Consider the following 26657-nt stretch of genomic DNA (forward strand, 5'->3'; position numbering starts at 1 on the left):
TCTTCTGAACAAGTAATTTGTGTTATAGTGGTTACATTCACTGAAGAGATCCAACACTCAGCCTTCAGCCACACCCTCCCCCTTCCCAGGGAGTAATCTGTCCTTTCCATTCTTTGTTGATGTGCAGCCATGGGTTTTACTGAGACTTTTTGCCTTAGGGATGGTGGATGGGTGGGCATCAACTCACAGTTTTCCTTCACCTCTCTGTCTCTGCATCCCCAGTCTTTCCTAGATGATGCCTGCAGCACTCTTCTAGTCTGCAGGTTCCCAAAGTGACTCCATTGGATCACTTCTACACCTTCTCCCCTATTTTACAAGACAGCTGTGCCATGCAAGAGCAACTCTAATGCCATCTTAGAGCCTCAGAAAAACTTCTTAAACTTAAACCATTCCTATGTGTAAACCCATTGTAAGTAGGACTTTTTGAAGTGAATACTTCAGTTAAGGTATAGCCCACCTTAATCCTATTACTTAATCCTATTACTGGAGTCCTGAGTAAGCAGAATGAAATTCAGACAGGCAAAAAGAGAAAGCCACAGGAAGCATAAGCTGAAATTCAGCAGAATCCAGGAAAGAACAGAGAGGCCAGGAAAGGCCACATGTGCATTGTCATGGATAGAGAAGTCAAGGATCAAAGACCAAGGATTGCCAGCAGCCAGCCCCAGAATATCACAGTGTTCAGGGAGAAAGCATCGCCTTGATGATGCATTAATGTGGACTTTTTCCTAACCTCAAAACTGTGAGCTAATAAATTCCCATTGTTTAAGCCATCATATTGTATGGTATTTGCTTGAGCAGCCAAGAAAACTAAAGTAACTGTCTAATAAAATACCTGAGAGGTGCCAGCAAATAGTATGGGGAATCACGGAAGGAGGTGATTCTATATAAAAGAAAACTGAGAAAAGGCTTTGGGAAGATGATTATTTGATGTGGTTCTTGAAAAACTGAACAAGACTTCAATGGAGAGAAAGAACTTCTCAGGGGAGGATACAGAGTGTGACTGTATGAACATTTATGCATACATACGTGCATGTAATATATAGAGAACTGCATTCTCTTGGAGTTTGACCCTTATGAACAAGATACATCTTTTGATTTGCATGGTTTTACAAATACAAGACTTTAAATTAAAATATTTAAGCTAAGTCTGTTCTATTTTAAACATTATTAAAACCCAGAGTTCCATAGTTCAATTTAGTATATGCCTGTTTGTTGCTCCTTACTAGACTAGGACTATTAATATAATGTAGGATTTTTAACCTAACAAGAGCTACTGGGATTGCTTAAAAGATGACTGTTCTAAAGTTATAGTATTGTATTTGAGGTAACTGTCATTAAGAGTCATTTACATAGTCTATAATTTCTATAAATCTTGATTTCCTTTATTTTTTTTGAAGGATTATGTTTATTTTATTTTTAAATGTTACATTCAAAAACTATGAGGTCCCCATATACCCCCCACCCCCCTCACCCCACTCCTCCCATATCAACAATCTCTTTCATCATTGTGGGACATTCATTACATTTGGTGAATACATTCTGGAGCACCGCTGCACCACATGGATAATGGTTTACATTGTAGTTTACACTCTCCCCCAGTCCACCCAGTGGGCCATGGCAGGACATACAATGTCCAGCATCTGTCCCTGCAGTACCACCCAGGACAACTCCAAGTCCTGAAAATGCCCCCACATCATCAGAGGAGCCACATTACACATACCTCAGCAGGGTCCCAGAGACAGCTAAAGTAGATACAAGCCCAGGTACTTGCTCTCCTGAGGGCTACAGAGACACACAGGTTCTATGGTCATGGCAGATGGCTCTGGAGTTCAGTGCCATGTCAGTTGGCTCTACTTTGGAGTCTGTGTTCCTGAGTGTGATGGAGCTGGACTCATATGTGACCTTTCTACACATGCCTCTTCTGTTACTTTGAGTGGACCTGTGGTTGGTGCTGGGGTTGGTGTACACTCAGGAGACCTGAATCTCTGGACTGTCCATGTGACAGCCAGGCCCTGAACCTCAGCAGACTTGCAACTCCTACCCTCTGATTTATTGGACTTACCCCAGCCAGCTAACAGGGAGGTGAAGAAGGTCAACCACCACACCAGGGAACCAAGAATGCCTACAACTGCAAGCAGCAGAATTGCATCCATCGTCCATGTGGAATCTAAGCCCTGTCTCAATATAGAGGTAGAGTGGACATAACCATCCCAGGGTCCACAGGATGGAGAAATAGATATTGATTAGAGTGGACTTACTATATTCTACTATGGAACTATTGTGATTAGTGATGGAGAAAATTGTAGCATTGATGTGGAGAAAGTGGCCACGGTAGCTGCTGAGGGTAGGGAGAGGGAAGAAGAGACTTAATTTCCTTTAAATAAGATAGAACAGGCCAGAGTACAACATCTGAAGCACTGATTCTCTGCATACAAATATTATTAGAAACATAATAGGAACGAAAATAAAGTGAACAGTAAATAAATATGCGTGAATGAAAGTCTAGTCAGAGTCTCTATACAATTAGGTTACATTGTCAGTAATTTACTTGCTAAAATACCTTAGCATAAACTGTATGGTATATGTGTTTATATTTACCGGTGTACATGTGTTCTAATCTATATTCTAGGAGTGGTCAGGTACTTTATTTGGGAACAAAACTTCAGGATTAATAGACTATAATATAATCAAAATTTCACATCCCAAAGGCAGCTATCTTTAGCTCTTCAGCCAACTTTATTTCCAATCAATACCAGATAGTCTGTTATTAAAGATATTCTAGAAATGATATTTCATTGGTAAAATTAATTAAACATATGTAAAATACCCAGAAATAATGTAGAGGCACACCCAATTTTGCAATTAGTATGAAATAATATAATTCATGCAGTAGTCTAGATTTGGAATGGTGCCCTAGACTTAGGTTTCAAACCATCCTGTGTCCAGGTACTAAGTGAAATTATTCTGTAACATCTGAACAGAAGGTAAACAAAATCCTATTACTAGAATAATGTCACAACTACCTTAAAAGAACCATTCACGCAAGATATTGTAGCAATGCCTGAAAGGGCAGAGAGCTTGGGTCTAGCCAGAGCACAGAACAAATCATGTGACAGATTTTGTACCTCCTTACTTAGGTTTGTATATGTGGGAGAATTCAATCTGAGCCTTGCTTTTATAATACCATATTAACATATAATATGTTATAATAACATATAACATATTAACTATTGGCAAAATTATGGGGGGAGAAGGTATAAATTCCTCTCTGGCCCCTGTGAGGTTATTTGGTATGATTGACCAAATAAAGTAGGAACTCACTCTAATCTTATTCAGTATGTGGTCTTTTCCCATAAAGCCATTACCCACATGAGTAGCAAACTTGTATGCTAAATGTGCCATTTATATTTATAGAGATACTAATCTTTCCCATAGTTAAGTATCTATATAGATACTAACCTATTAGTATACTCAAGTACCTATATAAATACTAATTTATCACTATAGTTAAGTTCAATAAATATTAAATACTGTCTCTATATTTATATACCTGCATCTGTATATCCTAAAGATGGGAACCTTGACCAATACATGGGGACCTCCAATCAAACATAACACTTACCAAACGTAATTGTAATATGAAACAAGGTATTTTGTAATTATCCATAGGTTAATAAAACAAATTGATCAGAGTTAAATAAACTTAAAGGATGGGGAACTTGAAAAGGTATAAAAAATGATACTGTTAGCATTAAACTGAAAATCAGATACAACTCCTAATTCTTTGGAAGATTCGGTCTGCTTCTACCACTGACTTCCAGAAAAACGACTAAGTCACTTAGCTTCTGCATGTACCCTGTGGTAAAACAGATATTTTAAAGTGCTACTGAATATAAATGACAATTAACATTAAAGAATTCTTTTGAATGTCCCTTTTCCTGTGTTTATTTGAAGAAATAGCATCTTATATTTGTTAAATATACCTATTTTTCTCCAAACCTTATCAGAATCTCTTATGCATTTCTGATATGAAACACAAGCAACATCTTTTGCATAAATTTTAAACAAACAAAAGACCTTGATTAAAATCAAACTCACTTTATGTGAACCAAACAACAATAATAAGGAAAGCACAGTGTGCTATTTTATACTATACTTTCTTCTAACTATTGTAATTCATCATAGGCTTTTTCTATTTGTTCTCCTTTAGATAGCTTCTTATATAATATTGACTTAACCAAATTAAACAATCACTTTAGTTCATGAATTTACTTAAATGAATTATCAAACATCAATATGGCAATCTCAAAAATAAAACTAAAAAACAAACCTTCATTCCAAAATAGAAGCTTGCCTAAAAGAAATGAGAAATAAAGAGGGAGGTTTTTTTCTAAATAATAACTAGCAGATTAAATGCCAGCTATAAATCATGTGACAGTGAAGTTGATGAGCTACTATGGCTATATTGCCTGCTATTATTTAATTTCATTTATCAAGAAGACAATAGAGCAGGAAGCTCCAGGAATCAATCCCTCCACCAAAACTTGAACTAGCAAGAATTGTCTGAATCAACCACTTTGAAACTTTGGCGTCTAGTGGAACACTGTGCAGCATCAAGGGAGGAGAGGGAGAAAGAGGCCAGTAAACTGTCACAAAGACTGGTGAGTTTCACCTACCCTGCAATGGCTACTGTCTCCCGACCCACAGACCCAGGGCAGGCAGCAATGGGGACTGGAGCTCCAGCTCTTGTTGCAGCTTGTTGGTGCCAGGGTGGGACATAAAGAATTAGTCTTCCAAACACCTGTGATGTGTATGCTGAACTGTGGATCAACTACTTAAGACGACTGGGGGCCAGCTATGAGGGCGGCTGTTGTTCTAAACCCCTAGGAAAAGGGGGGCAGGGAAATCTTAAAAGATAGTAACATTCCTGAAAACCAAGGAAAACTTGAAGGGCTACATTAATCCAGCATGTACTGAATTAAGAAAATGCAGTTTTAAAAGTCATAAAAGAAGGTCCTGATATTCTTGCTGGCCCAATCCCCCACCCTGTCAACACCACAGGATGGTGCCAGCTCACATTCCCATTTGTAGCAGTTTGATATAGTTATGAAAAGCAAGTTGAAACAGCCTGGAGCAAAGTATTACCTGTATTACTTCACACAAGAGAGCAGGAGGGGGAACAGGTCTATTTCAAAGGGAATGGGGGAGTATTCACTTGAACTCCTATAAATGATAAACAAGGAATTCCTAGGGCCTCTAGCAAGCTAAAGCCCAGGAAAGAAGCAGGCTCCCCTGCTCAGGTTCCATTCAGGCTCGGATAACACAGAGAGGACCCTGTACTTTCCACTTTTCTGGAACTGATCTTCTTGATAGGAAGGCTAACCTCTGAAGGAGACCAGCAGCCAAAGCAGAGCCAATTTGCAAGAAGAATGAAATGTGCTTTTTGCCTTGGTTGGTTTTCATTAGCCCCTTGCATTGAAGAAAAATCTATCTCATTACATTAACTGGATACAGATTAAGGACAGCCCAAGGACTAAATCTGATAATTAAAACTCTAAAATATTGAAATGTACAGTGTGTAACAAAAGACTACAAGACAAATGAAGAAACAGGAAATGATAACCATCCAAAGAAACAAGATAAAAATCTAGAAACCATCAATGAAGAGGAACAGACTTTGAACTTACCAGACTTCAAACTTTGACTTTAAAACAATGATCCTCAATATGCTCAAGGTGATAAAGGAAAACACAGAGAAAAAACTAAAGGAGAAGAAAAATTTCAAATCAGGGACCCAACCTCAAAACTGGAGGATACAGAAACAGAACATCTAAATCCAAAGCAAGAAGAAGAAAGGAAATAATAAAGTTTAGAGACGAGACAAATGAAATAGAAAATAAAACAACAGAATAATAAACAAAACCAAAAGTTGTTTCTTTGAAAAGACCAATAAAATTGACAAGCCTTTAAATAGACGGACAAAGAAAAAAGAGAGAAGACACAAATAACTAAAATCAGAAATGAAAAAGGGGGCATTACTACCAACACCAAAGAAAGAAAAACTATATGGAAACACTATGAACAACTCTACACCAACAAATTGGATAACCTAGATGAAATGGGCAAATTCCTAGAACCACACATACTACCTACAATGACACAAGAAAAGATTGACAATCTCAACAGATTAGTACCTAGTACAGAAATTGAATCACTAATGAAAAACCTCCCAACATCAACAACAACTAAAAGCTCAGGAAAAGCTTCACAAGGTAATTCTACCAACATTCCAAGAATTTACACCTATCCTGCTCAACGTCTTCCAAAAATTTCAAGAAATGGTAATACTAATGTATTGTAACAAAGGTACAACACTAATACAAGGTGTTAATAATAGAGTGGTATGGGAACTCTGTATTTTATGCATCATTTTTCTTTAAACCTACAACTTTTTTAAAAATGTAAACTGTTAAAAAAAAAATCATCCTTGGAGCCATCATCAATTCAGGAATACTAGAATAAAGTATGAAAAATGATTAATCAAATTCCCAAGGCTAAAATATTCATACATTATTAAAAAAGTAATTTTCATTAAAGTAAATTCACTTTGGCTATATGGCATTTACAGGTAGAAGAGGACAATTCAAATACAAATAAAAAATAAAGATCCACCTTTTTCAATTTAGTTATTTGAGATTTGACTATTTTTATTCATGTGATACCTTTCTCCAGGACTGTTACATTCTTCCAAATAGGCCTCTCTGGTGGTGATAATGAATAATTAAAATTCCTATATTCTAGATAAAACCTAGAATGGATTACAATTCTCAAATCTAAAAGCATAGTCCAGTTAAAAAAAAAAAAAAAGGAAAAAATCTATAATTCTGTCTTGAAAGCCAAATTATGAGGAATAAAGTCCATTCTATGCTTCTACTTAACCTAATCCATTATTTATTCTGTTTCTATAAAGGTATACAGATTTATTAAATGAGATCATTAGAGATTGTCAAACCTAATCTGCTTTCTCTACAATTGTAGATTATAGGCTAAAAAAGTAAAGTGATTTCTTCAGATGAACAGTAACTCTGAAGAAGAGCTAAGTTTTCTGAATCCTAAACCATTTGTTAAATATTTTACATAATTCTTTCCCCTTACTAGAAAAAAAAATGGAAACAAGTATTCTAAATTCTATGAAAATGTGTAATGTTATGTACTTCTTAGATTATTAGCTACTTTGTTAGGGGACAGCCCTAGTGGTGGTCTGATACCTTTCCCTGAGTGCTCAAGACAGAATATGCCTGCCTGGTAAGATAAAACACTATTCCGTATTAGATAAGGGAACTACCAATACATTCCTTCCCCTGTTTTCCTGAGCATATACATATTTTCACAATCTGATTAAAGTGGGCATGTTGTATGGCATCCAGTTCACACTCTGGTGGCTAATCTGTCCCAGGCGGGGAGGGAACTAAGTTCACCCACTATGGCACACATACTCAAGAGAGAGGTGCTGCACACAGAACAGCTCCCTGTATCTGTCATGGATTGAGACCCATTGACTATGGAAAACCTAGGCCCATTAGTGAAGCTGACTTTACTCCGTCTCTTCTCTACGTAAGTAAAATGTTGTTCTATCCATAGTGTTGGTGAGTCATGCTTCTGTTAGCAACCCTGATATCTGCAAACTGTGGAATGAGTGTGTTCCCATAGTCTGAGGTCCTGCTGACAGGTATTGTTATGCTCTTGCCAGCCTTACACATGGTGAGACTCCATCCCTGTTGGTGGTGGTAGGTTTCTCTCTTTCAGACAACAGCTACTATTAGCTAAAAATCTATTTATTGAGAACCTACTAATAAGCAGGAATTCTTCTAGATTTTTTAAAAATCCCATTTAAAACTTAACAACATTGAAAATAGATATTAAACCCCATGCTCCTTCCATATCACCAGACTGCCCATTTCTAAACATCCTCAATCTCCTCTCTCAGCCCTACTTCAGCTCTAAATACAAGCTGCCTTGAGAGGGCAGAGAGAAGACATCAAATTATATTTAAGCATATAATAAAACTTAAAGGCAAGAAAGAATCAGAGGTACTACAAGGTAAGTTTGATTTATATATAGTAAAAGTAAGCAAGAACTAGGAATAATATCAATAAATGGACACTGACTTATTTTCAGATCATGTTCACACACACAATAGTGTGGACAGATTGTGATCCATTCTTCTCTGCAACGTATCACATTTTTACATTCATGGAAACAGGTACATAGGTTAAGATAACAATTTTTTTTTCTACCATGTGAGCTTCTTGCTGGCAATGCAAATAAAATATGCTAATGCTTTTGCCACATTACCTCCTCTACCAAATTTATGGTGTTCACCTGAAGTGAAAAGAAAAATTTTCACTGTTTCATGTATTTTTTGGCAATCATTTCTATGTAGAAGGCTCCCAAAGGAAACTTTCTCTCTTGTCCTGGCTTTTTAATTTTTCTGGGTTACACACTCATTTCCAATTTTGCTAGAAGGGTTCAACAAGCACATCAAGCTCAAACTATCTAAATCTGATGCCAATATCTAGTTCTCCTATTAGATGTCCTTTAGCAGTCAACAGGCAGATTACTTTGACAATTTAAAAAACTTCCAATCTACCTGAAATACTTCTTTTCCTTTTCCCCAATTGGAGGTACAGCTAAAGACAAGGTTAAAAGGGAATTAAAGTAAAGCCTAAAATATAGGTCTTAAAAAGGGCAAAACCAGGACAGCTTCAGGGATCTAGGCACAGGAACTAAAGAGAATGTCTTTAAGTCAGCACCACTGGAATGAATGAACTCTAACTATTATCAGTCCAAGGAGAGCATATCAGACTACAAATATGATATGGTAAGTCATGGCAAACCCAATTCTCACTGTAATAATTGTGACTACAACAGCAAAAATTCAGATAAATTGTAAAAATAACCTTCTTAAAGCAATCAGAGAGCTGCACAAGTGCAGGATTAAATAAAATTATACAGGGAAGCAGTCTAGAAGTAGCCATTTTCTTACTTGAGGGCATCTGCTAATTCTGGATTATGAAATGATATACAAACTTAAATCACACAGAAAGCTGTTGTAAAATCTGAAAACTTGAAGAGCACTCAACATAGCCAGTTTTGTCCATGGTATACTTGCTGAATTCTGGGCTCTGAGGGATGCTAAAGAGCAATTAATAGACAGACTAAACTCTCTCATGCTCTTGTGATCTTTATGAGACAAATCCTACTTGACATCTACATTAAACTAACAGATAGTCTCTCTGCAAGGTATTTGTCAAATTTAATAGCAGCATAGTCCAAGAGGCCAGAGAGCACTGCTCAAAATCTTTAACTGGCAACTGAAAGTTCTCAAGTGTTTCAGGTTTGAGGAGAAATTCACCAGGTTCACAATCAAATCCCTAGAAGGACTAAGACTGAGGAAGGGGGAAGTGAAAAGTGAGTAAATTTTACTAAAACCACAACACAGTCATGAACCAACTCAATCCCTAACTGAACTGAGACAAATATTAGATAATATATCCCAGCAGAAAAAAAGCCTCTGTAGCCTTCACAGTTCCTTTACATATAGCAGATGACTCAAATTTTTTTAAAAATTACTAGATATGCAAAGAGGCAGAAAAATTGACCAATAATCAAGAAAAAATTCAACTTAAATCAATCCAAAGATTATCCAGACATTGGAATTTGCAGATAATACAAGAGCTATATTAAAATAAATATGTTAAAGAAACTAATATGAAAATAGACAACATATTTGAAAAGTGGAGAATTTCCAAAGATACATGAATTATCAAAAATACCCAATTTAATGGTATAGAAACACAAAGAAAAATTACAGAATGGGTGCATATTCGAACGAATGCAGCAAAAGATAGGTTAAGAAAACTAGAAGACAGGTCAGTAGAAAATATACAAACTGAAGAGAAATTAGAGTGAGAAAGACATATGAAAAGCATGTGAGGCACAGTAAGAAAAACTAACAATACTTGTAATTGATGTTCCAGGAGAGAAGAGAAAGAATGGTACATAAGTATTGAAGAGATAATGGATGAGAATTTTTAAAAACTGATAAAACTCACCACCTTCCAGATTCAAACTGGATAAATTAAAAAAAGAGCCATGTAAGAACAAGAACTATACAACTCCTAGAAGAAAATATAGGGAAGCATCTTCTGGATTTTGTGTTAGGCAATGGTTTCTTAGACTTCACATACAAAACACAAGCAACAAAAGAAAAAAAATAGATAATTGGGGACTTCATAAAAATTAAAGTTTTTGCATCAACAGATTTCATCATGAAAGTAAAAATACCTACTGAAGGAAGAAAACATTTGTAAAGCACATATCAACAAGGGTTTAATATACAGAGTATATAAAGAACACGTGCAACCCAACAACAAAAAGAAAACCCAATTAATAAATGGACAAAAGAGTTAAATAGACATTTCTCTAAGAAGATACACTAATGGCCAAAGAGTACATGAAAAGATGCTCAAAATCCTTAGATATTATAGAAAATGCAAATCAAAACCACAATGAAATAGCATTTCATATCCAGTAGAATGGCTAGTATTTAAAAATTGGAAAAGTACAAGTGTTGGAGAGGATATATACAAAGAAGAACATTCATTCATTGTTGGTAAGAATGTAAAATGGTGTGGCCACTGTGGACAACATTTGGTGGTTCCTCAGAAAGTTATGAATAGAATTACCATATGATCCAGCAATTCTACTTCTAGTAATATATCCAAAAGAATTGAAAGCAAGGTTCAAACACCAATATACACAGCAGCATTATTCATATTTGCCAAAAATGGAAGTAACCCAAGTGTTCATCAACCAATGAATGGATAAACAAAATTTGGTATATACATATGATGGAATATTACTCAGCTGTAAAAAGGAATGAAATTCTGATACATGTGACAACATGCATGAACCTTAAAAACATGTTGAGTAAAATAAGCAAGACACAAAAAGACAAATACTATATGACTTCACTGATATGAAATAATTAGAATAAGCAAATTCACAGTCAGAAACTTGATTATGGGTTACCAGGGGCTGGGGTGGGAATAAAGATTGGGGAGTTAATGCTTAACTGTTGCAGAATTTCTGTTTGGGGTGATGAAAAGGTTTTGGTAATGGAAAGTGGGTATAGTAGCATAATATCATGAATGTGAATGAGACCAGTTAATTGTACATTTGTATGAGCTGAAAAGGGAAAATTTTAGATTACCAGAGTAAAAATTTTTAAAAATAAACAGTAATGTAAATTATGTTTACTAGAACAATTATAAAAACATCCTTTTATCAATTGTATCAAAAGTAACATATTTAAGAAAAGTGTTAATAATAGGGGGAATATATAGGAACTCTATTTTCTGCAAATTTCTGTAACCCTACAACTTTTCTAGTTTAAAAAATTAGAAAAAAAAATCAGAAAACAAAATCTGACAGAATTTAGTACCATCAAATCTATACTACATAAAATATAATGGTTATTCTTCATGGTGGAGAAAAATAACTCAACATGAAAGTACTGAACTAGAGAAAGGACTAAAGAACACTGGAAAGGATAAATATGTGTGAAGTATAGGAGAATAATAAAACAAAAATAACAACATAATGTACACTCTCTAATTTATGTTGGGTTAAAACAAATGACAATAACAACACCAAACATAGATGGGGGGTTAAAAGTTTAAGTATTATAAGATTGTTGCAATGCTCTGGAAATGATAAAAATATTAATTTAAGATGGCAGTGATAAAAAAGATGTGTATTATAATAGGTAGGGTATTCATTAAAAGAAAAAGAATTATTACTAAAACTCTAGTAGAAGTGAAAGAATAGAATAAAGACTATGTTATCAATCCAAAAGAAAGAATGAAGTGAAAACAAGGATAAAAAAGAGATGGGACAAATGGAGAAGAAAGAAAAAGTTTGTAGACTTAAATTGAGTAGCCACATTTAAGTAAATGGGGAAAAAAATCCAAATAAAAAAACAAAGATCTCAGTCTGATAAAAAATAACAAGACCCAAATATATTTTGCTTATGAGAGATACTTTAAATATAAGGGCCCAAGAAGTTTTAAACTGAAAGGACAGAAAGCATACTTTGCAAACCTTAACCAAAAGAAAGCTGGTATAGGTATAGCACTATTAACATCAAATAAATTACACTAATAACCTAAAAAATCATTACTAGAAGTAAATAAGGACATCTCAAAATTAGGGTTAATTCACAAAAGGTAAAATAATCCTAAATCTGCATGCAGCAAATAAAAGAGATTAAAGGCATTAAAGCAAAAATTGATAGTGCTGAAAGTAAAATTAGATCCACAATCATTTTGGAGATTTTAACATGTCTCTCTCATTAGATGACAGAATGAGCCAATTTTTTAAAAAATCAGTAGGAATTTAGATAATCTGAATAACACAATTAACCAACCTAACCTAAATGACCTAAAGACCACATGCAACAAGAGCAGAATACACATTCTTCTTAAACATTCCCCAAAATAAGTTATTTGAAGAGCCATTAAATAAAATTCAAAGAGCTAAAATCATACAGAATATAATTCTATATTTTGTGAAAGAACTGGAATTCAAAAACAAAAATAGGGCAGTAGATGTAGCTCAAGTGGATGAGCACCTGCTTCCCATGTATGAGGTCCCGGATTAGATCTCGAGAACCGCCTAAATAAATTAATAAATTAAATTAAATTATATTAATTGAATTTCTCTATTTGAATATTCAGCGTAAAAGTACTAAATAACCCATGAATCAAAGAAGAAATTACAATCAAAATCTGCAAAAATTTCTAACTGGATAATAGTCAAAATATGGCATTATCAAAACTTATGAGATGTAACTTAAGCCTGTGTTTACAGAGAAATTTCAAGGTATCCAAGCATATATTAGAAAAGAAGAAAGGTTAAAAATCAAGATATAAAATTTTCCTGAAAAATATTAAAATAGAACTGTAAAATAAACCCAAAGATAATTTAAGAAAGGAAATTACTGAAGTAAGAATATAAATCAGGCATAGAATAGGGAAAAAAGAACAAAGCCATAGGTTGCTTTTTTTAAAAGATCAATAAAATTGATAAACACTTATCATGATTAAATGTTAAGAGACAAATAACCAACATTAAGAATGAAAACAAGGACATTACTACAAATATTACATGTATGGAAAAGATAAGATGGCATTATGAACAACTTTGTGCTAATATATTTGAAAACTTTGATAAAATCAACACATTCCTTAAAAAAGCACATCTTAACCAAAACTGACACAAGAAAAAAAAGAAAATTTGAATAGTTTACTTTCTACTAAAAAGATAAAATCCAGGGAAGTGGACTTGGCCCAATGGATAGGGTATCCGCCTACCACACGGGAGGTTGGAGGTTCAAACCCCGGGCCTCCTTAACCCATGTGGAGCTGGCCCATGCACAGTACTGATGCGCACAAGGAGTGCCCTGCCACACAGTTGCGTCCCCCACGTAGGGGAGCCCCATGTGCAAGGAGTGCACCCTGTAAGGAGAGGTGCCCAGCACAAAAGAAAGAGCAGCCTGCCCAGGAATGGCGCTGCACACACGGATTGCTGACGCAACAAGATGACACAACAACAACAAAAAAGAAACACAGATTCCTGGTGCTGCTAATAAGGATAGGAGCAGTCACAGAAGAACACACAGTGAATGAACACAGAGAGCAGACAACTGGGGGTGGGGGGAGTGAAATAAATAAAAATAAATAAATCTCTAAAAAAAAAAAAGAGTCAAAGCTAAACTTTAAAAAAAAAAAGATCAAATCCAGAATTAAAGATCTTCCCACACCAAAAAGGAAAAAAAAAAAAAAGACTTTGGCCCAAATGGCTTTACTGGTGCAATTCTATGAAATATTTCAAAAAAAGAGAAAACGATTTTATACAAACTTATTTAAAGAATAGAATATGTCTGCTGCAGGACATTATAAGGAAAAATCATATGTTCAGTATCTTTTGTTAACAAAGAAAAAATCCTAAACAAAACATTTGCAAATTGAGTCCAGCAATATATTAAAAAGTTAATACAAATTCCAGGAAGAAAACTATTTGATTAACATAGCCTGGGTCACACACCCACTCCTCTGGCTGGGAGGGCTAGGCAACTTTTTAAAAAATCTCAAATAATACGGAAAAACAGATATTCTTGCCAGAATAAGTGATAATGGATGGAGGACTGGTGACAACAAAAGCCATTAAAAGGGAAGGTTATACCTAAATAGCAGGTACTCTATACATTCCAATCCAGGTCACTTGCCCTAAGAATAAGTACATTCCCTATATTTTGAGAGGTGGAAAGTTACAGACAGAACAAATCTTCAAACTAACCATCTAGAACAAAGGCATCCCCTTGGTTCTACTACAAGTTTTTCAAACAGAACAAAACATGACCTGTGAAAAATCATATTCAAGTTAACTTCCACAACCCTGTTATCCGGTACAAATTTTCCTACTTGGACTCTAATATATCCTGGCTGGGGGAAAAAAGAAAATAGGTTAATTATGTATTCTTTGTGGTTTGTAAATTTACAGTTCACAGGTGGCATCTAAATTTCAGAAGAAATCTCTTCTGCTTTCCTGGAACAAAAAACGAAAACAACCTTATGAATAGACCACATTTGAACTTTTTAAATTGTGTTCTCAAAAATAAATGCCCCTAGAATGACAAGGATGTAATGAAAGAGAAAGTTGTCAATTAAGAATTCTTTAGATTTTATAAACAGTCAGATTCTGACATCTGTCCAATTTGGGCATCAATGCTCAAGTGGTTTCTGCATAAGCTTCACAAATTTTCAGGGTATTTTCTAAATTTCATCTCTGACTGAGAGGCAAAGCAGCAGGTTTCAAATCAAGATAAGCAAAAATTATGTCGGCCAGTAGCAATTTCACATTATTAAACACTGAGAAAAAACAAACATGAAGCATGAAAGGGTATTCCTGTAGAGTGGCAGGCTGAGAAAGTGGTAAGGTAATTTTTAAGATTTTAAAGGAAAGCCTACTACATTTATACCTACCATGCTAGCAATTAAAAAGTAAGAATAGGATGTTTAGGAAATAAAAGCATGAGGAAAGCATGGGAAAATAAGCATATGTACCTAAGTACCCAAGTAAACACTCAATCATTAACTTTAAGTCTAGAAGATGCATCACCTTATGTCTAGATTAATATTGTAAGAATTTCTCAATCTCTTAACTCTAGTCAGACTCATGGCCAGAATTCACGTGCCAATCTAAATCTTCCTCAATCATTTTCACTGTGCCATTCCTCTACTAAAACTGACAATGGCTCCCTATTATCTATCAAGTCTAAACTCTGGACCCTAGCTTTTAGGACAACCCTTACTTGACCTAATAACCCAATTGATTCGACCTTATTTCTAGAGATGAGAGTGGTAGGTTTAACATGGCTATAAGGTATTTGCAGTTATTCCCACCAAACAGTGGGTCTATTTCTCAAGTTCCTGAATATGGGTTGGCACTATGACTTGTGTGATGGTTAGGCTCTTGTGTCATCTTCACCAGGTAACGATGCCCAGTTGTTTGGTCAAGCAAGCACCAGTCTAATTGTTACTGTGAGGACAGTTTGTAGACTTAAATCTCCTCAGGTGATTGTAGATATAATCAGACATAGATGCAATCAACTTACTGATGAATTTGATAGAAGTGACACTGTGATTTCTGAGTCTCAGCCTAAAGAGGCCTTGCAAAGTCTGATCTTGCCTTCTTGGAACACTACTACCTCTATGTAAGAAACCAAGGATATCCAGCTGGAGATTTGACATGGACTGGAAGCAGCTGGCAGCCCTGGCTAATCACCAAGCACATGGGTGCAGTCATCTTGGACTATCCAACCAAAGCTGAGCAACAAGATGTCTACGACTGTGTGAGTGACCCTTGACAAGACTAGAAAAACTGCCCAGCTGAGACCAACCAAATTGCAAAACCATAAGCAAATAAACAGTTATTTTAAGTTACCATGTTTCGGGGTGGTTATACAGCAAGAGATAAGTAAACACAATGAGTCTATTTTAGAGGGAATAGCTTGTCATTACCATTCCTAGGTCTTCCTTATGTTGTTCCCAAGTCCAGAACACCAATTTACCTCCATTTTTTAACAATGATTGCATTTCATCTCCTTCAAATCTCATGTATTCTTGAAGTCATTGTTCTCTTTTCTCTAAAACAACTACAGTCCTTATAACATGTAAAACACAATTTAACACCATTACTTACTGTATTGAATTGTTTGTTACTGTTCTATGTGCACAACTGTTTCTCCTTAACAACATTATAGAATTGGTTGAGAAGGTAAACCATTTCTTATTGAATAGTATTGGCACCCTTGGTGAATATCAGCTGACTGTAGACCCAAGGTTTATTTCTGGGCTCTCAGTTGTATTCCATTGATCTGTATGTCTGTACTTATGCTAATAACATCACACACATAATGGCTTTCATTTATATGAAATATATTGATTTGAGAAATCGTGCATTACAGGACATATTTCCAATTATAAGAAATAATTAATCTTTTTTCTGCATTAACAATTATATTTCCTTTCCTGCTATACTGAATATTATTCTACCAGTGTTTATGAGTTAGATAAGTATCAAAGCAATTAATGTTTCTCTGTAGTCAAGAAGTAAGCTGCCATTTGTGTTCATCACCGAGTTACTCCATAATAGTTTGTTGCTTCTTTAACAATCAGATATAGTACATGTACCATTTGGCAAGTACACATTCAGCATCCACCATGTGCTTAAAAGCCTGTGGAAGATGCAGAAATCTGTTGTCATAAGAATTGAATCAGATGTTGGTTTTGTCAATTTAGCTCTCTGAATGCCAAGAATTAAATGAGACTCTCCTTCCTTTCTTCTTTCCTCCCTCCTTTTTTTCCTCCATCCCTGAATATTCAGTCCAAAACTATTTGGTGGAAGTAAGCCGGGTAGTCATCTAGGTGGGGGCAATGGCAACTGAGTCCTTCACATATGGGGGATTGATCCATTAAGAAAATATGTTGGGAATAATGCCAGCCAGGTTTCTGAAGACTACTGGAAAAGAAAATTACAAATATGGAAGGGTAAAATACTAAAAAAGAACCCTATGGTGTTGAGCTAGAATTGAAGGTATTGGTGATTTTCAAAACATACAGATCACTGTAAAACTACAGAAGGAAATGTATCCGTGTGTATATGTACGCACATATATATTGCCTAGTTCTTGTCTGCTGAGAAGGCCTTGGAGCAGAGACACTCCAATAAGGAAAAACACACCTAGCATCCAGATTTTGATCTCTAAATACCAATATCCAAAAATTTTTTTAAAAAAGGAACTAGGATTCCTTAAAGAAATGGCTGAGTCCAAGTCTGAGTTGAGGAAGTATGATAGAAATCTGGAATATTTAAAAGTAAAATGATGAAAGAATAATGGAAATGTCTAAATAGGACACAGAAGGCAGTTTTAAAGGATTCTTACCTGGCCAAATCTGGGATAATTTGAACATTAAAATAAATAATGATTGTAATGGATGTTAACCCAATGAATAAAATGAGAAGCAATACATCAACAATGATATACAAAGAAATAAAACAAGAAAGGAAAAGAGAAATTTCTTCCCTACAGTAGAATATTAATAAATATAGAAGGAATGACAGAACGAGAAATCACCATTGGCAACCATCACAGCAATAATTACTTCAGCCAAGAAATATCAAGGGATGCTAACTAGAACTAATGGATAAGAGTATATTTAGATTCTTACTGAAGTACCTCTCTACAAAGCACCCATTAATTATAAAAAAGAAGAGTATATTCACATCATTTTAATCAAGTGATCAAAGTTAACATCACAACTAATGGGACAAATTAATATCATGTATCCCCTGATATGATGCAACAAGGACACAACAATACTTGTATGACATCTCTGCCCTAAATGCATAATCCATATCTAATATTAGGAAACATCAGACAAACCCAAAGTGAGGATCAAAACAGACAGACTTTTAGTTATCAAAAGTGGAAAGTTCATTCAAGTCAAACACTAAGAAATTGTTCTAGCTTAAAGAAGACTAAAGAAGACATGAACAAATTAATGCAACATGTAATCTTAGTTTTGATCATTTAGCTATGAAAGAAATGGTTGGAAAAACTGGCAAAACTTGAACAAGATCTAAAAATTAAATAGTAATTTATCAATGTTATTTCCTGATTTTGATGATATTATCATGGTTACGTAGACCTGTAGTTTTTCAGGAATTATATATTAAACGATTCAAGGTGATTCAGATGGTTTGGGGGAAAAGTTCTTTGCACTATTCCTGCAACCTTTCTGTAAATTGGAAATGATGTTAAAATAAAAATTATAGTTGTTTAAAAAATAAGAACTAAATGAGAATATATCCAAAAGGGTCTAACGCCATGCCTGCCACACAGCAGACATAGGAAAGTTAGCGTTTATTACTATCACATTACCTCTTCCCACTCAGCCACAAGGTGCATTTAATCTCATTTTTTTAAAAAAGAGCAACAATGAGATTATTGGGAAAAAAAGAAATGGTTAATATTAATAATATGCACAAGCAATCAAGCAAAATGAATGGAACATAAAAAGGGCATTTTATTTTATTGGAAAATTATGCCCTTTTTGCTAAGAAAATTCAATAATAGTTAAATAAAATAATGGAGGAGCGGATGTAGATCAAGTGGTTGAGCACCTGCTTCCCACGTACAAGGTTCCGGGTTGATCCCTGGTATTTCCTAAAACAAACAAATAAAACAATACAAATGGAAAAACCAACTCTCATTGGGAAGCGGATGTAGCTCAGTGGTTAAGTGCCTGCTTCCCATGTACAAGGTCCTGGGTTCCAACCCTGGTACCTCCTAAAAAATAAAAAAATAAAAAATAATGGACTTGGGCTTTTTCTTCAAATCATTTAAGAAATGCCTACTGACTGCTTTCTATGTGCTAAGCATTATTCAGTGTCCTGGGGATACAGCAGTGAACAAAACAGAGTTCTTTTTCTCACTAGACCAAAATTCTAGAAGAATATAAAGTGGTCAACAGTGTCAACCACAATAGCATGCCAAATCAGTGCCCTCTAACAGCGGTTGCTAACATTTCCATCATCATGTATTGCCCTCATATTTTAGACCATCATAGACTGCAAGTTTTAAATACTTCTATAGAAAGCATAATGAATATTGTAAATAATCAATTTTTTCATTTTGAATTCATAAAATCTATGACAAACAAGTGATCAATATAAGATAACTCTTGTTTTTGATATATTTAACTTTTCACTTGTAAAGTTTCCATTTTGTTTAGTAGACCAGATAACTTTTAAACCTAATAATGTTGAATAAAAAATATTGAGGTCATCTATATATACTATGTTCATTTCCTCCCTGACAATATGAGACTTTTGATGTTCCAAACAGTTGATGTCTTCTATTTTTTCTTATAGATCTAGAAGTAGCAAGGATAATAATTCTCCAGATTCCAGGTCTATCTTTTTAACTGTAAGGATGAATTATTTTTCATTTTAATAAGTTATAGTTAAACATCATAATGCTGTCAGAAATAAAACATTTTTAATATTTAAAAAATTTTAATAAAAGGTTTGGATTTAATATATCAGAATTATCAAAATGCTGAAGATAATTTAAAATGAAATATAAGTACATAAATGGCATAGTTTTCTATATTAAAATTCATATGCAAAATAAGATTTGTCACCATGGAGAAATTCTCTTTATTAAATATATAAAGACTATAGAGACACCATTGGTATAAAAAGTGCCCCTGAGAATTAAATTTTTGCAAAGATAGATTTTTATATAAATTATTAAGTATTTTTAACAGTTGAATGAAAGCCTGCACCTAAAATTGAAGCACAATATTTTTATCATTCTTCCTTCAGTTTTTTAGAACCTACCGTAGAGATTCAGCCATTCGCCTCAGGTCTTCATTTTGCTGTTTTAAACGTTCAAGCTTTGCCAGGATCTTGGACAGTTCACGGCTAGAGTGATCAGGGTGGTCATTATCTCGTACCAAGTGACCACCTATATAAAACAGCAAGGTCCCCCAGGCAAAGAGAATGAGCATAATCCAACGCCAGGAACCAGTCCATTGCCGCATTTTCAGATTTTCAACTCACTCCTCTGGCTTCCTGGACCTCAAAGAATCGAAAACATCGTAGCTCTGTTTATAGCTAGTGCAAAGGAGGTAGCCTTCTGTTGTTTCAACACATGAAACTTCAGACAAATTATTCTTTCTGGTAGCGCTATGGTGAATCTTTCAAAGAGATCCTCCCGATGGGATGAGTAGGAAGCTTTATTGCTCTGTGATTCTCAGACTCCGTATGCTGTGGAAAGAGTAAGAAATGTATTTAAATTATTTAACATATGTAAAATAGCATATGTTGAAAATCATGGAGTTAAAGGAAACACATTGGTATTGACTGGCCAACAGAATGGCAGGTACCTAGTTAACAAGTAAAAAAGCAAAAGCTTTTAAATCTGTATGTTAACTCAAGTGTGTATATAAGGAACTACCAGGTACCAGATTAATTCAATCTAAATCTTGAAGTTCTCTAAGCTCTATCATCACTTTTCCTTATTATATCATTGTATAATCACTCACATGTGGATATTAGAAGACTGTTCCTTTGAATAATCGATCAAAAACAAACAAAATGCATTCAACTATATATTTTGGGCTCATATTTTCATTATCTCAAATAGAAACACATTCTCTGTATAAGTAAACTAATGCTTGCAAGTTCTCAACCCTATTCTTCCCCTCCCTCTCCCTGTACACCTGCCATAACATCACTTACCTCTGCAGGTGACAGAAAATTGTCACTTTTGGGATAAATTCTAAAATTAACATGCATATCAGCCAAGTTAAGGTTATCACAGCCATTAAACAGCTGGCAACCACTCCAAGGTACACAAGCAAATGTTAATATGCATCAGACTGAACTATCCCTTCTTTAAATTTATTAAAGATACCAACAATAAAATTTAGTTTATTATATATCTTAAAATATAAATGTACATGCTTTCTCAAGCTTGGATATAGGTTTCATTAGTCACTTCTCGTCATTAGGCTGGAATTTCCTTTGGAAACAAAACATTTTTCTCTAAAGAGAGAATTTGTAGACAAATATATAATTTTAAAACCATTTGGTAACTCCATAGCTATAAAAGACAAGTCATATCTCCAGACACACAAAGTTCTTTGTCAAAAAGGAGAGTAAAGACAAGAAACAGTTTCTGTGTACAAGATTAAATGTGATGAGTACTTTATCACTAATTATTTTAAACAGTCTATTATGAAAGACTAGATAGAAAAGTTAAGAAAGAGACTTTAAAAGTCAAACACAAAATTACTTATTTTTGAAGAGAAATTTCTTCAAATGAGTATCCTAAGAACACTCTAGGGAGCCGGATTTGGCCCAACAGATGGGGCATCCACCTACCACATGGGAAGTCCAAAGTTCAAACCCAGGGCCTCCTGACCCGTGTGATGAGCTGGCCCACGCACAGTGCCGATGCGCACAAGGAGTGCCATGCCATGCAGGGGTGTGCCCCGCATAAGGGAGCCACACACACAAGGAGTGCGCCCCATAAGGAGAGCAGTACAGCACGAAAAAAGTGCAGTCTGCCAGGAATGGCACCACACACACGGAGAGCCGACGCAGCAAGATGACGCAACAACAAAAAAGAAACACAGATTCTGGGTGCCACTGACAAGAATACAAGCAGACACAGAAGAACACACAGTGAATGGACACAGAGAACAAACATCTGTGGGGGGGCGAGGTGGCAGGGAAGGGGAGAGAAATAAATCTTTAAAAAAAAAAAATCACTTTGCTTCATTCCCATATTATTTTCCCCTGATGTTACTGTTTTATACTGACAAAGAATGAAAACATGGAACAAAGAGAAATGTCCTCATTGAGAATTAAGTCCCAAATAAAAAAGCAATAATAATACAAATGAAATTTTGGTGCTTTGGCTCTGTTTTAATAACTATTCTTCACTTAAATCTATCAAGTACACTCTTTTTTACTCCACTGTTCATTCTGTTTCTCAAACCCTGTTCCTCTAATCTCCAATATTTTATCTATTCACCAAAACACAAAAATAATTAAAGCCTAATCATCAGTTACAGGTTAAAGATCCAGTCAAATGAGGTCTGCTTTTAATCTAAGGTAGAAACAACATAGACATTTAGGACTTTCTGATACCAAAAACAAATAAAATGAATCCATTCTGAAGAAGGGCCTAAGTGACAGATTTGATTCAATAAGTCAACCAAAACACGTAAATATTGACACATAATAATATTGTACGTGACAACATGTACAACACCATATAATGTTGTCATATCATATGCTGAACTTGTAATATATCCTAGCTAATTCAAAACTATGCAAAATAAGATTTTAAATTTTTAAAATATATATTTGCCTTCATAGCAAAATTAACTTAAAATAACAACTGTGATAAACAACAAAAGTAAAGACAGCTTTTTAAAAAGGATAGTTTAAATTACAAGTAATAAAGAGATGGAACAATTTACTTAGAATTATAATTAACTTACTTATAAATTATCATAAATCTTCAGTTACCAACTAAACAAAAGTTAACAGAAACAAATTTTATTATAGAAAAAACACTTGAAATTTACATAAACTACTGTGGCTGTTTGAGATTATTAATGAATTCCAAAAAGAGATATAGATTATGTTTGTAAACTGGTCTGTTCCTCTGGGCATGATGCCCTTTGATTTAAATTCGAAGGCTTTATGTTTATTTGAGTAAATGAAGTAGGGCTTTGATTCGACCACATCATTTAGGGCGTGCAGGATTGAATCCCCATCCAGCCCTTGGTGGGCTACATAAATGGACATTCAATCAAGAACACAGAAGCAGATATGCAAGAAAAGAAAGACAGCTACATAGAAAGGACAGAGGCCCCAGGAAGAGAGATGAACCATTCACCTGATAGTTTATACCTGACCTTGTGACAAGAACAGAGCAGCTGAACCTGGAAAGGGAAAAACCCCAGTGAAAGAAAGAGGAGCACTATGCCAGCCTACAGCTGAGATTGGAAGAAGCTGGGACCACAGAGCCCTAAGAGGAAAGAGGAAGGCTGAACCCTCAGACATGCCTGCCATCCTGCTTCAACACATGACAAAAGACTTTGGGTAAGGAAGTACCACTTATGGTACCTTGAGTTGGACTCTTTAGGGCCTTGTTAACAAAAAGCTTTAACCCCAAATAAATAACCCTTTATAAAAGCAAACAGACTTCTGTTACTTTGCATCAGCTCCCCTTTGGCTGTCTAATATACTACTGTTGAAAATATCCAAGATATGGGAAGCAGATGTGGCTCAAACCCCTACCATATAGGGGTTCCAGGGTTCGATGCCCAGGGCCTCCTGTGTGGTGAGCCTCCTGTGTGGTGAGCTGGCCCACACACAGCTGCCGTGCGCAAGGAGTGTTGTACCACACAGGGGCGCTCCCCGTGTAGGGGTGCCCCATGAGCAAGGCGTGCACCCCGTAAGGAGAGCCACCCTGCGTGAAAAGCACACACTGCCCAGGAATGGCGCCACACACACACAGAGGTGACGCAGCAATATGATGCAACAAAGAGACAAAGATTCCTGGTGCCGCCTAACAAGAATGCAAGCAGACACAGAAGAACACACAGCGAATGAACACAGAAAGCAGACTATGGGGGGGGGGGGGCGGTTGAGAAGGAGAGAGAAATAAATTTTTTTTTAAAAATCCAAAATACTAAAATACTATTAATATATCATGCAACAACACTGACACTATAGGAGTTGTTACAAAAATCAAAAAATCATTGAAGGAGCAAACCTTGGTCAATTCTCTTAATCAACAGCACTGTTTTAAGTCTGTTTTTAGAGAAAATATTTCCTCATACATTACTGTTCTTAATCCATATTTTAAAATAAGACCAACAAAACCAAGCAAAACCGAAAAATAAGAGTTTTCTATGTAATTTTCCTTAGCCTGGCTTAAAAGGGAAGCTATAGAATTTTTCCTTTACCTACTATCCACAATATAATACTGGCTTATATTTATCAAGTTTATTGCCTAAACGATGAGCCTGCTAAAATGTAAGCTTCATGATTTTTGCCCATTTTTTTCACTAATATAACTCAAGCATTTAGAATATAGGATAGTGCTTAGTAAGCACTAATGAATATTTTTTAATAAATAAGTGAATGAGGAAAGGATGTCATGTAAGATATACACTACTGTGACATATATCATAAAATCACAGCACACCAGGTTCAACTGCATTTTATTCCTAATTAAATCAAATCTGAATCAAACAAGTGAAAGGATAATGGTACAAAGAAAATGTTTCTAAAATAAAATAATTCATAAACTTTACAGTTTATTATAGTTAACACATATCTTAAAAGACACCACTTAATTGATTCAAATAAACTGGTCTATAAGGCCATAAAACAAGCAGTCTTATGGTTACCTTTTAACTACAGGAAATACTTTTCTTCACATTTGTCCTTTTGTCTTTGTCTGTAAGATTTGGTCATAAAGACAATGAAATGATTAAAGAAAGTATGTACAGCCTTCCACATGAAAGCCACTCAATTTATTTGTAAAAATATTAGTGAAAATATTTAAAATTTATTGGTAAAAATATTTCAACATTAGCTATACATACCATCAGCTAATTTTTTATGAAAATTTATATTGCAGTATTTGTTGGGATTTCTTCTTAGAGGGGGTTGCTTTCTTTTCAAGTATTTACAAATTCATTTCTATTTGGGATTCACAAAGTACCTTTCTTCAGAATATTAAATGGATTGAAAGATGTCAGGCTTCCCTCTGCAAATTAGTCAAGTAAGTTTTTTTTTAAGGTACTAAAGCATTTAGATAATTCATTTCTTTCGGTATTTAGAGAGGTTTTTAGGTCATATATGCTTAATGTCTCTGGAACAATAAACTGCATTATATTTAATCTTTGAAAGGACTTTCTTAAATCTGGAAGTTAGAGTGCTGTATCAGTACTAAAATAAAGGAATTTCAATGGAGTTGCTGTTACCATCAAGGCCAGCCATTACCACAAATTTACATTTGACCTTACTAAACAATCTACATACATCCAGCATCTTCACCCCCTTCTCATCCCACAGTCCATCTCCCATCAAACTATACTCCATAGTCCAACACCTTAAGTCTAATTGTGTTTAGTTCGTATCAGTGAGACCATATAATATTCGTACTTTTTATTTCACTCAACATAAAATCCTCAAAGTTCCTCCATGTCATCATGTGCTTCCCCAGTTGATTTACTCTTACAGCTGAACAGTATTCCAGCATATGAATATACCACATCTTGTTTATCCACTCATTGGGTGACAAACAGAGGTTGTTTCAGCAATTGTGAATAATGCCACAATGAACAGAAGTATGCAAATATCTGCTCATATCCCTGCATTCAGTTCTTCTGAATATATTCCTAGTAGCAGATCATATGGCAGTTCTATATTTACTTTCCTGAGGAACCGACAGATCATCTTCCACAGAAGTTGCACCATTTTACATTTCCCTCAACAGTGAAGGAGTATTCTTAATTCTCGAAAAACTCTCAGCACTTGAAGTTTTCTGTTCTTTTAATAATGGCCATAAGTGCTAGTGCTGTTGAACATCTTTTCATGTGTCTTTTGGCCATTTATATTTCCATTGTGGAAAAACGTTCAATTCTTTAGCCAATTTTTAAAAGGGGTTGCTTGCCATTTTGTCGTAAAGTTCTGTGATCTCTGTAAAAAATGAAGATCAATCCCTTATCAGATAAATGGTTTCCGAAGATTTTTTCCCACTGAGTAGGCTGCCCTTTAACATTCTTGACAGTCTTTTGAAGAACAAAAGTGTTTAATTTTAAGACAGCCCCATTTATCTATTTTTTCTTTTGTTGCTCATGCTTTGGGTGTTAAGGTCCAAGAAACCACCACCAACAAGATATTGAAGATGTTTTCCTACATTTTCACCTAAGAAGTTTATGGTTTCAGTTTTTAAATTTAGGTCCTTGATGTACTTTGAGTTAATTTTTGTATAACACCCTCTTTCTTTCTTTTAGATATGGATATCCAGTTTTCCAAGCACCATTTGTTGAATAGGCTGTTCCACCCAGCTTTGCAGGTTTGAAAGCCATGTCAAAAAGCATTTGACCATAGATGTGAGGGTCTATTTCCAAACTCTCAAATTGATTTCATTGGTCAATCTATGCCAGTGCCATGCTCTGTTTACCACTGTAATATGCTTTAAAGTCTGGAAGTGAGAGTCCTCCAAGTTGGTTCTTATTTTTAAGATATTTTTGGCTATTCAGAGACCCTTACTCTTCCAGATAATTTTGATAATTGGCTTTTCCAATTATACAAAGAAGGATATTGGCACTTTTATTGGGTTGTGTTAAAACTTTAGATCAGTTTGGGTAGATGTGAAATCTTAATGATATTTGGTCTTCCAATCCATGATCAGGAAAATACTGCCA

At 35.0% G+C, this 26657-nt stretch overlaps 1 protein-coding gene across 7 annotated transcripts in view; it reads right to left on the minus strand.

Annotated features, from left to right (window-relative positions):
- FUT8 (fucosyltransferase 8) overlaps positions 1–26657 on the minus strand; it is a 334871-nt gene that overhangs the window by 177946 nt on the left and 130268 nt on the right. For all 7 annotated transcript variants that reach the window (XM_058293266.1, XM_071213869.1, XM_071213870.1 and 4 more), the window contains one exon: positions 20032–20460. In XM_058293266.1, coding sequence (XP_058149249.1) covers positions 20032–20234 — 203 coding nt within the window. In that variant the 5' untranslated portion in view covers positions 20235–20460. The remainder of the gene's footprint in view (positions 1–20031; positions 20461–26657) is intronic.

The sequence above is a fragment of the Dasypus novemcinctus genome, chromosome 3 (genome assembly GCF_030445035.2).
Source record: "Dasypus novemcinctus isolate mDasNov1 chromosome 3, mDasNov1.1.hap2, whole genome shotgun sequence".
NCBI classification, from domain to species: domain Eukaryota; kingdom Metazoa; phylum Chordata; class Mammalia; order Cingulata; family Dasypodidae; genus Dasypus; species Dasypus novemcinctus.